Source organism: Hesperophylax consimilis, chromosome 14, assembly GCF_061612785.1.
Source record: "Hesperophylax consimilis isolate HC1 chromosome 14, BYU_Hcon_1.0, whole genome shotgun sequence".
NCBI lineage: Eukaryota > Metazoa > Arthropoda > Insecta > Trichoptera > Limnephilidae > Hesperophylax > Hesperophylax consimilis.
In genome coordinates this window covers 9,238,279-9,253,908 of record NC_142849.1, presented here as the reverse complement: position 1 = coordinate 9,253,908, position 15,630 = coordinate 9,238,279, and the positions used below count along the sequence as shown (strand labels likewise).

Sequence of the window (15,630 nt, the reverse complement as noted above, 5' to 3'; positions counted from 1 at the left end):
ATAATACCAATACGAATGAATGTAAGTTGATATTAAAATTGATTATTATCATACCATTTAAATATTTTATTTAAAGCGGAATTGAAAGATACATTTTCTAGGCTTGCTAGGGCGAATTCGACTGTAGGTCCGCCCAATTCGCCGGACGGCGCGCAGAATGTTTTTTTAGACGCCTTCTTTTGTTACGTCGTTAAAATACCCACTTAATTTTTGTTTTTAATATGGAAAATTCGTACGTCCGTCCAATACACAGGAGCTGCGCAGCGCATGTTTGATACCTTATGCACTTACGTCTTTAAAATTCCGTCTTTTAGGGTATTGTGTCGACTTAGTCTTAATAACTTTTTAAAACATAACCTCTAGTAACAGGGAAAAGGGGGTAAGAGACATGTTATGTTTTGCGTCATCGTTATTCTATAGTGAAACTATTGAGACTCCTGAAAAAAATTGACTGTCCGGCCTAGTATACATGCTTTATTTATGATGTATTGTTTGTATGGAAATTATGTGTTCATGGTTCTCTGATGACGTGCTCAACCTTCGATTCCCATTAGTTATTCACAGCGAATCGAATCTCACATTAGGTAGCTATCTTCTCCAGTCATTCTAAATTCTATATATGCTAATTAAAATAAGTTTTTTATATATTTTTTAATACGTTCGAGTACCCCAATACCGTACAAAATTCATTAACTGCAATAATTTACATGGTGACTAAAATGAATATTAACTTTATCCAATGAAAAAAAATCTGAAGGCTTGTGAAATAACAAAATATATTTCGAAAGGCTGGTGAAATAACAAAATATAATTCTGAAGGCTGGCGAAATAACAAAGTACATTTCTGAAGGCTGGTGAAATAACAAAATATATTTTTGAAGGCTGATGAAAAAACAAATGATCAAAGTATTAAATTAAAACTATATTTTTATTATAGTAAATATTATGTTGTTTATGACTCCAATTCAACTGGCCAAATTCACTTCCAGATTCACTCACTGCTCACTGGCCGCGTTAGGAGAAGATTTGAAAAAAAAACTTTTTTTTAAATCTGCTACAATATTGGATGTACTGCTTGGTTTATCATAGTTCGTGGGCCTTCCCTATAATGAGAAGGATAGATCCTTGTTCCTGCACCACTTAAGATTATTATAGCTATTGCGCCTTCTCTCTTTTTAAAAATTAAATTGAAGTCTGATTATTTGCACTTGTCCCATATAGTTCTAGTATTTTTTACAGTACAGTTTCCATTTCTATTTTTTCAAAGTTATGGTGCACTGTAATTTTACCCCTTGCTCACTAAATTTTTTTATGGACACACAATGTCTTCCACAACAATGCCTCTCCTGACCATGAAAAAAATAAGGATGCATTTTTAGCACTGATTTTTAGTTTATTTCATAATTTCAAAATGCTTGCACAAAAAAAACATTAAGTTGATTATTCATTCTGGTATTTAAAGCAAATCAAGAGTTGAAAACCCCTGCTTTAGTCTGTACACAATAGTGCGTGGATGATGCATAACTTGTAAAAGCACGTTAGTACTGAATGATTGTTTCGATTTCGCGGACGGGAAATTCAATCGACAGTCAAAAATATTGACTGATGTCATATTAATCCATATAAATTAAATTATGTTAGTGTTAGCTTCTCCATAAAAATATTTAAAAAGATTAGTATAAAGGTTCAAAAAGAAATTATTATTGCGATTAGTTCGAAAATGACTAAGTTAAGTGCGTGTGTGTTTTTGGCGATCTTATGTTTATCTGATGGTTATTTGTTTCGTACAAAAGTTGATAAAACAAAGTGTCCCATCGTGAAGGCTGTGAGAAATTTTGATTTGAATCAGGTAAATACAAGAACTGATTAAAAGTTCCACGAAAATAACATTTTCCCTTTTTCTTTTGTAAATACCAGCGCAGATCTGTGAAAAATCACGGATAGTCTTAATTCTCTACAAATCAGTTCCAATTATGAAAATGGTGATTAAAATAATTTTCTGTCGAAAACAATATATAATATGTAGGTACTTTGTCGCATGTCCGAATTGTATAAATAAACATTTAAAATTTTGAAAATTACAATTAAATTCCAAGCAAACTCTTAGAGGGCATTGAGCCGGAGTTACAAATGGAGTCATTTTTAATAGAGTAACATTTTACAAAATAGTTTTAGGGAATTTGAACACGTGATCCCTTTTATAGAGGCTTATTTTAGGTTATCATGCCTGTTACGCTACCTCCTTCTTTAGTCAACGTTTTGTACAGCATTACAGTGTCCATCATCAGGGCAGATGTGATCACACATCTGCATTGAAAAAATAAACCACTTTAATACTTTTGCCGAGATAAGCTCATATCTTATAATGTGATACCTTTATTAGTAGTTCTTTTTATCAAAAAATTATATCTCTTTCTTGAAATGCTCTCTAATATTTTTTTCATGGTGTTCTTTATTATTATACAGGTCGATATTAAGTGCTTACTATATTAAAATCTAACAATAAGATAATACGCCAGTTTTGATATTTAAACGTAGCAGAGCCTCGGCAAGGCTAAGGTCCTGGGTTCAGATGCCACCAAATCTTTTTTTGTGATTTTACTGTTTCACATTTTTCGTTTATACAGTTGTTAATATCTTCTTCAATAATTAAATAAATATTGCTATCATTACAGATACTAGGACAATGGTACGTTGTACAGTACTATGCCAGTTCAGAGGAGGACCTTTCGTACAAATGCATGAGGGCGGATTTCACCAAAGACCACAAAATAATTTCATCTGGTAAGATTTCTTAAAGGATTCTGGCGGTATTCTAAGATTTTTCTAGGATTCTCGGTAATCTGGCGGATTTCACCAAATACCACAAAATTATCACATTTGGTAAGATTTCTTTTAGGATTCTGGCGGTACTAGGATTTTTCCAGAATTATTGGAAATCTGGCGGATTTCACCAAAGACCACAAAATAATTTCATCTGGTAAGATTTCTTCTAAGATTTTGAAGGTATTCTAATATTTTTCTAGGATTCTTGGAAATCTGGCGGATTTTGATAAAGAACACAAAATAATTTTATCTTGTAAGATTTCTTCTAAAATGATAATAATGCATAATGAACTAGTATCAAGAACAGATATCTTCATCAACGCACTGTATTTGGAGGTAAACACAGTTAAAGCTGATAAAATCGTGTTAAGTTATTTTGCGTACATTTTAAGTTTTGTTTGTGTGTTCATATCGCGCAAGAGTCCTATCAGCTCCGAATTTTCTGGAGCCAGTGAGACTATGGCATTCACATTTGGGGTGTGATGTAAGTCTGAAGGTATTGGGTAGGGGAATGAATTGGGGAAAAAGAAGGTGGGAAAGTACCTGGATATTCAAATCTGTTCCCATTTAAAGTCATTTTAAGCAAAGATTCTGAACGGTGGTCTTTCATAAGGCCGATAATGATGGTATTCACGACTCTAAGGAAAAATAATTTCTCTCAGTAGGTGTCATCTCTGTGACGTCTATGAGAATCTCTCTGTATGTAGGGTCTTTTAAGGAAATGAACGTGAAGAGGTTCTGAGAAGGTAATAGGTATTAGGGTTGGTAGGAATCTGGGTTATGATGAGTAAGGCAAGGCGATTGGTCAAGAGAGTCCGGCTAGAGAAGATAATCCGGCCGACGCATCCGCTACCACGACCTGGACAAACCTCGCCCCATGAACCCGGAACCCCTCCAGTGAAGTCACCAAACCTCGCAAACCACTGGAGATGACCTATGGCTGAGGTTTTAGCAATCCTGTAAATTTTTCACGGACCGGCGGCAAAATTAATTCATTGTAAAATGAAACAAATGGATCCATTTTTTTCTGTCACAACCTATGGATTCGTAGTCGAAGGTCTTAACAATCGAATATTAAAGCATCAAAGACGAATGAACGAATATTTTTTTATTTCTCACAACTATAGATAAATTTAGATTTTTGTCCAACTAGGAGTGCATCAAATGGCAGTGACGATGAACTTCACATACGCCTTCATCAATGACCCCCTCAGCGAGACACTCCTGGGTAACATTACTTGGCAAGTTCCTGACACTAACACTCCTGCGCACTGGGTCCATGCTGAGGATACTTGTAAGCATTATATTTTTACTAGTCTTATAATTTACAGAAGATGTAGGTAGGTAAAAGAATGGAAAGGGGGCATTTTTTTATGTGAGAGTCCCAAGTGCTCCCAATCTTCTGGAGCCAGTGAGATTATGGCAATCCCAATTGGGGTGTGTTGGAAGCAAAGATATTAGAAGAACGAGATGTGCTATGAGCAGTTCATACTGTGTGGAATTGTTTTGCCCAGTGTCGCCGGTTTTGTTCACCAATACTACTGCACACCTTCGTTTACGCTAAGGACGTATCGTTTCAGTTGGCACTAATACATAGAACAGATTTCTGTGCGTACACATCCCGATAGTATTCAAAGTACCCTAATTAGGTAGTACTCCGCGTACGGTCCGGCGGCCAACATAGCATATCTCGTTCTTATAATATCTTTGGTTGGGAGGCTGAAGGTAGTGGGGTGAGGGAGGAGATGAGAAAGAGGAAGGCTGGAGAGTACTTGGCTATTCAGATCTGGTCACAAAACGCGGCTAAAGCCATTTCAAGAAACGTTTCAATTCTGAATGGTGGTCTTACACTAAGGCGATACTGAAAGGATCTATAACCTTGTATACTTACATAATTGATTTCAGATATTTTTTTTGTCTTTTACATTATCTTTTGTTGCCCTTTTATCATCCGATTGTGGTGTCTGTAATACTATATTAACTAATAGTAATAATAATAATAATTCTTGGATGATTTACTTAACGCCGTTTTTGTGCAAAATCACCTCAACGGCGCTGTACAAATATATAATACATTTCTACAATGATCTATGTTATTACTGACTATATATGGTGAAAATGTACAGTACCACACTTACCTGGAAGGTCACTTGAGATTAACACTTAATTAACTAATTGTTTACTAGCAAAATTTGGATCCAGGATTTAGGACGTATTTGGAAAATTGGACATAATTTGATATTTCGGTATTTATTTTCATAATATATATTCATATGGGCGTGTTTAGGAAAAGCAAATGTTATGCTGGGCGGTACTACTTTACAAGGTTTTGATCAGAATTCACCTTCCTAAATGTGATTCGTCCCTCGGTATAAGATCGGTATACTTGCACATTTAACCGTGCTCTTCAAACATTCAATAATATTTGGGTAAACTATAACATCGAGTTTTTTTCGGATTCACTGTCAAAATTTAAAAGTAACATCATGTCAATGATATAAACTGTTCAATGCGCATACACACACTTTCATAATGCACCCATACCTTTACTCTACACATGTCACCCGGTAGTTACTGACTATACATAACACAGTAAGATACTGTAAGACACTCTGCAAGAAAACATACCATATGATTTAATATCTGTAAATTGATTCATCACCGAAACTAATGTACTGTGTCTCTAAAATATAAAATAAATTTAATAAGTATTTGTAGTTTCAAAAACAACAGTTTAAAGGCACTTATTTAGATTGATAAAACTACTAGAATTATCGTCTAATAAATGCTATTTTCACTTGTTGAATTTTCGTTTGTCAGGTGAACAGAGCAAAACGTGAATTTTAATAGGTTGTCATTGATTTTGCTCCTAGGGGTTGTCATTGGGTATTTGCCAGTGTTTTCTGATTCATGAGCGAGCCGCACAATTGAGCCAGCTCTTTTTGATGAGCCGCATTTGTAAGACTAGGATAATTAGTATAGCGGCTTAATTGAACGGTTACTACTTCTTTATCAAAAGATATATTAGAAAAAAATTGCACCTTTAAAATTATCCGAGTATTAATTGTTATTACATACTCAGAGACGTGAACGCCGTCTGACAGTGCTACATCTGAACTTGGACATATTTATCTACACCTACAAAATACCTAAAATTTTATCTTTCTCACTGTACGAGGCGGCGTACCGGTACCAAGAGTCGTACGATCATTCATACGCTTAAGCTGGGATCTGGAGATGTACAGGGGAACCTTATTGGGGCAGCCGCATCAGAGGAGCCGTAGCGGGGGAGCCGTAGCCGTATTGCGCGAGTCTCATCGGGCGAACACAGTATTCTCATTGCGCTTACGGCTCACGGCTCACGATCAATTGAGTCGACTCTTTGAGCTGTATGTTCATATGTCCACGATGATATATTATATATGTCCACGAGTGAAAAGGACGCTCTTCTTAGCCTTTTGCACCACCCTGTACACATGCGAGCTCTGGGCTAATTTCAAGAAAAGAACGATGGAAAGGCTTCGGGTGCAATATAACAACGCTTACCGATTGATGTTCGGACTCCCCAGGCACTGCAGTGCCTCCTCAATGTTTACAGAAGGACGAGTTCCAGGATTTACAGCTCTGTTAAGAACCAGGATTGCAGGACTGAGGGAAAGGATAAACCATTCCAGAAAAATTCTTATCATAGAATCCCGTCTGACTTCAGGATCGAGCATTGAAGACCATTGGAGAAAGATACTTGCTCCCACAATCTTAGATCCGATGGATTCCCGTGCTTCTCTGCTTTAATTTAATGTCATTTTCATTTTAATTTTTAATTTTTTTTAATCTCTTTTTATTTATTTTACTATATGTAAATACTATCTGTACTTATATCCTCTATGGGAGGTGTGGGATTGCACTAACCTCCCCACATCCTGGAATAAATAATTTATTATTATTATTATTATTATTAGGAGCCTTCGTGGTTTTTTCCCTCTTTACCTTTCCTGCAACTATTTTAGTTTTCCACTCACAGCAGCTGCGTATATCTTGCGTTCTTGTGTTGGTCCCAAAACCTCCTTCAAAGAGTTTCTCTCCTTTTATTCTTCTGTGTTTTATATCTATATTGGGTACCCCTGGATGCCTGACTCATTTGGGGTTTAAACTGTCTGCGATATAATTTTTCACTGCTTATGTTTCAGATGAGGGCATATACAACACCTACGTCCTAGACACCGATTACACCACCTGGACTCTTCTAATGCATTGTGCAGAGAAGGAGAAAAGCACCAGATACCTTTCTTCCTTCATCATGTCCAGAAACGTCACCTTACCCCACAACGTCATCAGCTACCTCAGAGACAAGCTACCCAGATACAGCATAGACCTAGCTTTTATGTTTGACATGACGCAAGAGGGATGCGAGAACAACGGGATTGATTTCTTGTATCCTTTGGGGAATAACTTGCCAAATATTACTGGATTTGCTGGCGGGCCAAGCAGAAGAAGAAATGGTAGGAGAAGGCACCCGCTGAAAAGGATGCATAAAACTAACTCTGAAGAAATTACCACATAAGGAAATTACTATGCTTTCTGTGCTAATTCTAAAATTCTTTCTCATTTTGTCAAGAAATATTGATGATGATAATGTTGGTAGTTCTTAGTCGAAGTATGGATACAGTTTAAGATGAACGAAGTTGAAATGGTCGGATTAGGTCAGTGGTATAGTCAAATTCCGGCAATGCTAAGGTCTTGGGTTCAATTTTTTGATGTGACCAAATGTTTATCTGATTTTTCTGCTACACATTTTTCGAGAGTTGTTAATATTATATTCAATGATTAAATATTTTTATTATGTGTAATCTTATGTAATTTGATGGGACGTACACAAGAACAAAATGTTCTTCGAGTATTTCGATTAATGTAAATAACTACAAACAGTAGCTCAAATAATATTTTATAATACCGCAGAATAAAATAATTTACAATTAAATTGTGAAATTTTTTTTAACATTATTTATTTGCAAAACATAAAATAATGCTTAACACCAACAAACTTGTGTAATAGTAAATTAATATAAATAGGTACATGGTAAATCCATGGTATTAAAAAGATAAAACAAACTCTAAGTTTTACAGAATTTTAACCATTCATTAAATTACAATGTTAATTTTCAAGTTCTGTGAAAGTCCTATTGAAGTTCTGTTATTATATCAGTAGCTTCACAAAACTGAAATAATAACAGAACTTGAATATTACTTTTGCAGAACTTGAATTTTAACTTTGAAATCAATCACTAAAAAAAGTTTTCAACTGGCAATAATCGCACCTCGGATAAACTTCATTGGTTACGATATCGCCACTGCGCAAAGTGGTTTTTTAAAAGCATTCAAAAGTATTCGCCCTTTTAGGATTGTGTTGCAGGAATCAAACATAAGCATTTACTTTGTTAGTTTGAATCAAGAATAAAATGAACTCGCTTATAAAGTATTGTGTCACATTCCCTTCGTAAAAGTATCCTAAAAAAACTACATAATTATCTGTAAATCTTTAAAACTCACACGTGATTTTACATCATTGCACTTTGCTACAAACCACAAAAACCACAAAAGACTGGTATTTAATGTGATCATCCAGTTTTAGGCGGGTTGACTTGCAGAATGATGACAGTGTAGGTGGCTATGGCCCCGACCAGAGAATATATGAAGGTAAAGTCAAAGGGGAAGAAATTGCATGCTGTGATGGTAAACTTCCTGCAAGACATGAGCTGGGAGAACCTGTCCAGGAGCTCCTCGCGGGCAAGATCTAGACGTAAAAATAAAACGAACTAAGTAATACTTCTATTTCTGATACTGACAATTCGTGGTGAAATTCCATTCATCATTGACCAGCTCAAGGGATTCCTTCGAAACCAAATTCAAGTCTCGAAAGGTGAGAGTACTGTGTGGGGCCTGCAAATATTTTAAAAGTACATAACTGCTGACCCTGTACGAATCGCAAGTACGCCACACAATTGAATTTGGTAAATTTTCGGTACTATTGAATTTAAAAAAATCTTGACTGTTTTGGTAGAGTTCCCTATCTTAACGAACAGATGGCAATCTTTAGATCGTCATGTAGGAATTCTGTCATTATTATACCGGTATTACAATGGACGATGATCCGAAGAAAAAGAAACAAAGATCTCTTCGGCATCAGTCCATAGTTGAGAAGCACGCTTTAACAAAACAAAAATTAAGCGCAATTAATTATTAACTTCGCAATTATTTCCCCCCCTGATACCAAGAAGAATATTGTCTTACCAATCTTGGGGTTAATTGAAAGTTTGTTGATGATGTTAGAGGTTTTCTTCACTCGGCTCAGCATCGTCTCAATGACTATGGTTACCAAAACAACAAACAGCACATCCCTCAAACACCAGATAGCCAGGTTTATATTATTGAGATCATCCTACAAAGAAAGGCATCAAATAAGGCTTAAGTGTTATAATTTATCATGTTATATAAAATAAGGGTTAAATGTAGATATTTCCAAAATTGTATGATAACATATTATAAATTTGTAATAAAACGCTACACCCAGTGAAAACATGAAAGTACAAGCGGTAAACAGAAGGACATATTTGTATGTATAAGTATATTTTTTAGATTAGCTCTACGCGGGAGGCACTAAGGAAAATAATTACTCTGGGCCCATGTCATATTTGGGGATGCTGTGTGGGATTTTTTTAAGGAAAAGAAGGAGAGGAAGATTTGGGAATGAAAAAGGTTTGAAGGATGGGTAGAAATCTGGGGGTTGGTGTGTCCAGGAGTGACGGACGCTTTAATTCATCCCTCCCACTGTGGTGCAAGGCGATGGGTCTAGATAGTCATGCTGGAGAGGTAAAAAGATCTCATTCAACCAGTCTCTTATCATCTCGTCTCCATCACAGTATGTGGGCAGAAGCATCCACCGAAAGACCTAGACAATTCTCTGTACCCGCACACCCCTGTCGAGTCACCAAACGTGGCGAACCAGTTGGGGTGTCGGTGGTCCAACGAATGGTTCCTGGATTGGCAGTACCCATATCAGCCCCTCAAATTGAAAATACTATATATTGAGTGCTGTGAAGTTGGTCGGTGACTAAGGGCCACGTCCAATTCTTATAAAATGGTCTATGTCCTTTATTTATTTGTCCTTTAATCCATTTGGTCTCATGTCGGTATTGTTGCCATTCGACGTGTGGTTGCAATTGAAGATTGATATTTTTGATGTTGAAGAACATATAAAAACTTACATCGTCAACAATCGCATCTTTGTTAATAGAGATCAGATCATTGACAGTTGATAAAATGTTCATAAATGCAGCAATTGCGGAACTCAACAACTGAAACAGAAAATAAGAAAAAATAATTATTTTATTTCTGATTTCGTCCTATGTTAAAAATTCAGATCTTTGCTAAGCTTATTAACAATTTTAAATATTCATTGAGTTTGGTTTAGTATTTTTCCACAAAATATATATTATGTTAGATATTTATATTTGTTTATGAAAACATTATTCCAACTTTTTTCCAAACAAGAAAAATGGATACAGAAGAAATTTTACTTTTTATTCGTCAGATGATGTCATTCGTAAAATATCACATCAATGAAGTCACGTCTCAATAAACAATAGGTGTCGGCTTCGAAACACAAGACTCTTAGGACAGATTGTTTCAGAGAATTTGTCCGATTCGTTACATTTAAAAGTAATAATTCAAGTTCTGTGTAAGTTCTATTCAAGTTCTGTTATAATTTTATTATGAGTTGGTTGTGTCACAGTACTTGGATAGTAACAAAACTTGAATAGGACTTTCATGGAACTTAAATATTTACTTTGAAATTTGATGAATGGTTTTATTTCAGTGAAACAACTATTCAAATTGGGTACTTAACACATATCACAATATTATATCGAACATAGTATTTGACGAAAAGAATATTTCTTAATACGTTAAAGTGATATAATTGGTATGGTGTAAGAATCAACAGATACAATTCTTGGTGACTTTACTAGGAGATGTAGGATCACACTTAGTGACTGTTTCATATGTAAGACAAAAATCGAATGTAATGGCGTTCTTCCACAGGGAGACGATAGTATATACTATACAAGTACCAGATACTCTCATCACAAAAAATGATCAAGCAAGTCTATACACGTCACCACTGAAATCGCTAGACAATCTTATCGCGTCGACACCAATCAGTGTTAAATTCTCGAAATATCAAAACTAGAATGCCTTCATAACATCACTCACAACCAAAAAGTTGATGTAGCAGTCATTTTTATATCCTGTCATTCTTTGTTTACTGTTTTGTTCCTAGTATTGATCTAAAGCACACGCATTTTTACATATTTATTCATGACTGCGTGAGTGGGAATAACCTCCCCTGCCAGTCGTGAGAGATTTGCATCGCCAACGAGTTAAAAAATGTCGACAACATGTGCCTATATACAAACCTCCATACGGATGTATGTCGGTGGTAGTCGCCAAGATACTTGAATTTTCGAGTATCGGATACCTATGTATCCCTGTGGAAGAAGGACCTAATAATGAAATATTGTCTTACCGGAATCCCAAAGCAAGAGTTCACAATGTTAGCGTTATCTGCCAACCTATCGTATACCTTCATAAGCCTTATCACGTCATCCAACTGTTCTTCATCACGTAAATTCTTATTGTTCTGAGCGTTCATGTTTCCTAAATCATTTGCCATACTCATCATGATTAAATCCTTCCTCTTGTTAATAATGGACACTTCATTGTTGAAGAGCTTTGACGCATCGTACTTAGTGGCATTCAGTTGAGTGTTTAAAACATCCAAACGAGTAGTCACAATGTACAGCAGTATGCATACCTCCAGCAGCACAAACTCGTTCAAACTTATCACCAAAGATATGATGATTACTTTCGTACGAAGTTCGTTAACCCAAAAATCAAAACCATTCATCAATATAGCGAGAAGCAGCATTCCTGTCACAAAAACTATGATCTTGTTCCTCATTGGTTTGTAAATGTTACTGTTTTGTATAACCAGTTGTTTATCAACGATTTTGTAGTTGTTTAAAACTCTTATAATCATATTCTGATAGCTCGTTGCTGAAAAGGCCAAGCAAATGATTGCGGAGATGGAAGGTGGTATTACTTTAAGCAGTTCTGTCACAACGGCAGCTGGACTTTTTGGTGTCGGTGTTGGTGTAGTTATCGTTGTCGCTGTCGCTGTCACTGTCGCTGTCACTGTCGCTGTAGCTGTCGCTGTCGGACTTAGTGTCGGTGTCGGTGTCAAGGTGTCGGCTTCGGTGGTATACTGCATGTATAATACGTAAGATTGTATCACGAGTATTGCAGATGCTACCATAAGGGAGTAGAGTTTATAAAACCACTTTGTTGGAACGATCTCTCTTCCTTTAAAAGTCATTTGTTGCATTCCGATCAATTGCAAGACGAAGAAAAATGGCCTAACGCTGTCAAGAATGTCAGAGTTTGGTTCATCTTTAGAAAATTCCTTTTCTTCCTTTGGATGAACATGGGTTATCTTTGATAATTTATACTGCAGTACTGTATTGCATTCCTTTTCGTCAAACTTGCTATTTTTATACATCTTTGGACGAGAAATTAATAAAATAAAATAAATAATTCTTCTATGACGCGAGCTGGTGCAAACCCGAATCAATTATAAATGAAGTATTTCGATCTACTTACCACGTACTTGTTTCATTTATGAAATGGATGTGTGAATTGTTTATTAAATACTGAAAGCATTCAAAGTATTAGATATGTGAGTGACATATTATGATATTGTAAAAAAAACTCTATAACATAGAAGCCCATTTGTTGAGTGATTAGATGATATCAATTATGATAATACAGCTTTTAAGGAAATTGATTGAAGCGCTCAATAATATTATGTCACAGCGGGTACTTAAACTTATTTACATATTCAAATAATGTGTATAGAGAAAATAAACAACCCTTAATTCACTTACTATCAAAATAATCTATTTTCTGAACTATGTATTAAAATAAGGGTTCCATGGAAACAAATGTAGGGTGATAAATTCTCGTTCATTTTTGTTAATCACTTAATATTTATCAATTCATTTTTATTATATTCATTATAACCAGGGCGTCCGGAATTTAAAAAAAGTTATTTATCTTTTTTACTTCTAAAATCATGTAGAATCACCTCCCTTCCCCGGAGTTAGCGCATGTTACCCTCGGACACCCTGTATATTTGTTTTAAATTTCTATTACACAACGGTGTTTTACTTTTCAGAAGCGATGGAACTATGATGCTAAAGGACTGGAGGATGAGAGATATATAAGAAGTGAGAAGGGAGATGGTTTGGAAAGTACTTGAAATTTCAGATTTGGTCACAAAGGTGGCAAAAGTCGTAAAAAAATTATTGTGTCAATTCTATGATAATGAGAATTACTTCCACTCCATAAAATTCTACAAATATACGTAGCCTATGACATATTTGTTGATTTAATATGGACGCATATTATTTTTGTATTTTCTCATGCTAGGTTTGGAATCCCCGATCATCACTGGCTTCAGAGTCAAGAAGCTTACTGTCCTGCCATGGGAGTTCGTCAAAACAAGTGTAACAAGTTAAATCCCCCCAAGTATTTTTCACCATCCTTTCTATATCTCAAAGGCTATATATAAATGTAGGGTTATTTAATTATACATCATATAATATTTATCGTGGAAATAATTACTTAATGTATCAATAAAATATATATTGTTACGTAAGAACAATAGTTAAAACAAGAGCACATAAATTTTATAAGAACTAATGAGAACTAGTTTTAAATAATAAATGTTAGCTACTGCGGCTAAATCTCGGCTACAAGATGTCTACAGTTGTGTTCGAGCGTATTTCTTGTGGAGACATATTCTTCGCTCGACTTTGATTAGCTTGCATGATGATGATGCTGTAAGTAGCCATAGCTCCCAATAGGGTGTAGAGGAACGAGAAGTCAAATGGGAAGAAGCTGCAAGCTGTAATGGTGAAATTGCGACTCGAAATTATCTGAGAGAATCTACCGAGACGCTCCTGTCGGAGAGCATCTGAAAACAAACAAGATTTTTGTAATAAGGAATTCAAGTAAATTAAAAAACACACACGTCACTAAAAAGGTTTGATCCAGCATTAGAAATTTACCCATCACATGATCACCGTTAGTAAATTTACAACATCAACATGAAAAAAATTAACAAAAGAAATACACATTTCAAAAAAAAAAATATCAATTGATAAAATAATTTTGGTACCTACTTGTACCTGCTTGTCTGAATCGTTTACAAAATCAGATCCAATTTTGAAAATCAAAACAAATCCCAGTTCTAGAGGTCATCCAACCGGAATTCACGGAGACGGTGACCGGATAAATCATCAAAATGATAATTCATCACGTTCTTAAAAAGTTATATAAAGTCATGGAAAGTAATAAAACAATAACTTTCTTAACTGGATTAAGTAGGTTAGTTTAGGTTAGGTAAGTAAGGTTAGGTTAAAAAAAATTTTCATCGTTTCTAATTACTTTATATCACTTTTTGAAGGTGTGTTGAGTTATCATGGAACCCACATCACCGAAATTATTATTTTAGATAATTACGCATTAATAAAACAAACATTACGAAAAGTATTAATACTCAATTAATCTTTATCGTTTAGCGAAATATATTTTTTTAATGGTCATCTTCTAAATTTATTTTTATATTAATATTAATTGTCATATTTTTTTGTTATTGAGGCATCTTGGTTGCTTCTTGAGTGTGTTATTTTTATTTTTTAAGGTTTTTGTTATTTAAATACAATAATAAGTAATTAAATACCTCCTTCCACCGCTTATTGCTTTGTCTATCTGCTTCATTGTTTATTATTATGTATGTTTTAATTTTCGTGTACTATCATTGGTATTTTAATTTAAAAATCTTTGGTTTGAGACATATTAATAAAAATTATTATTAACAAAGTGTATTAGTTCTCAAACGTCCTGCTTGGTTATCACGAGTGAAGCGGCTTTTTATATTAAATCTATCTTCTTTGGTTATACGAAATTAAAACATAATTTTAGTGACTTTAATCAAAAATTATGTTCTAGGTTAAGCTCAAAGTTTGTTATAATTTACGCGTTCATAGATGGCGTTAATTGAATTATTTTTACGAAAATATGCTTTTTATAAATTATGCTTTTTTATAGTGCGTTTATGACATTTAAACTGTCCACGAAAATAAAACTAAAACAACTATAATTTATAATAGTTCCCATCCTACAATAATTTTAGCAGGACTGGTTCTTACCGTTGTAGGGGCTTATGGAGAGTTTTGTGACGATGGCTGAAGTTCTATTAACCCTTCCCTGAAGAGCTTGCACTAGACTTGTCACCAAAATAACGAAGGCTGCATCTCTGACATACCATAATATCCAATTCACCCAGATAAGAGTACTCTGCAAATTATAGTTTTTAAAACTGAGGATCACAAAATTGGAAAAACTAAAAAATCGGTGAGGCAAAAGTGAGATTCAAAAGTTCTCGAAGCCTTTAAAGTGAAAACGATAATAATTGTGGAAAATTTATGAAATACTCACATCATCTCTCAAATTGATTAGACCATAAACTGACGATATGACGGTTACAAATGTTGTTATACCTGCAGTAAGGAACTGTAATAAAAAAGCGATGATTTACAATTGAGATCATATTAATTGTCGGTAGCTTTTAGCAATTAGGTTAGTTTTCCATTCAGCAAGTTTCATTCATCTAATTCAATTTCAGAA

General features: G+C 34.8%; 1 protein-coding gene and 1 pseudogene across 1 annotated transcript; one reads left to right on the top strand and one right to left on the bottom strand.

Annotated features, from left to right (window-relative positions):
• Positions 1–1,557: 1,557 nt before the first annotated feature.
• Karl (lipocalin/cytosolic fatty acid-binding protein Karl) lies at positions 1,558–7,776 on the top strand. The gene is made up of 4 exons (XM_089639213.1): positions 1,558–1,849; positions 2,676–2,784; positions 3,980–4,120; positions 7,014–7,776. The coding sequence occupies exons 1-4, from the start codon at positions 1,721–1,723 to the stop codon at positions 7,385–7,387; spliced, it is 753 nt and encodes a 250-aa protein (XP_089495339.1). The 5' UTR covers positions 1,558–1,720; the 3' UTR covers positions 7,388–7,776.
• Positions 7,777–8,063: 287 nt separating this feature from the next.
• LOC149417862 (U4 spliceosomal RNA) lies at positions 8,064–8,186 on the bottom strand (annotated as a pseudogene).
• Positions 8,187–15,630: the final 7,444 nt, after the last annotated feature.

Coding starts and splice junctions, on each gene's coding strand:
- Karl (XM_089639213.1), top strand. CDS start 1,721: ATGACTAAGTTAAGTGCGTGTGTGTTTTTGGCGATCTTATGTTTATCT. Junction 1,850..2,675: donor GAAATTTTGATTTGAATCAG/GTAAATACAAGA, acceptor CTATCATTACAG/ATACTAGGACAATGGTACGT. Junction 2,785..3,979: donor CCACAAAATAATTTCATCTG/GTAAGATTTCTT, acceptor TTGTCCAACTAG/GAGTGCATCAAATGGCAGTG.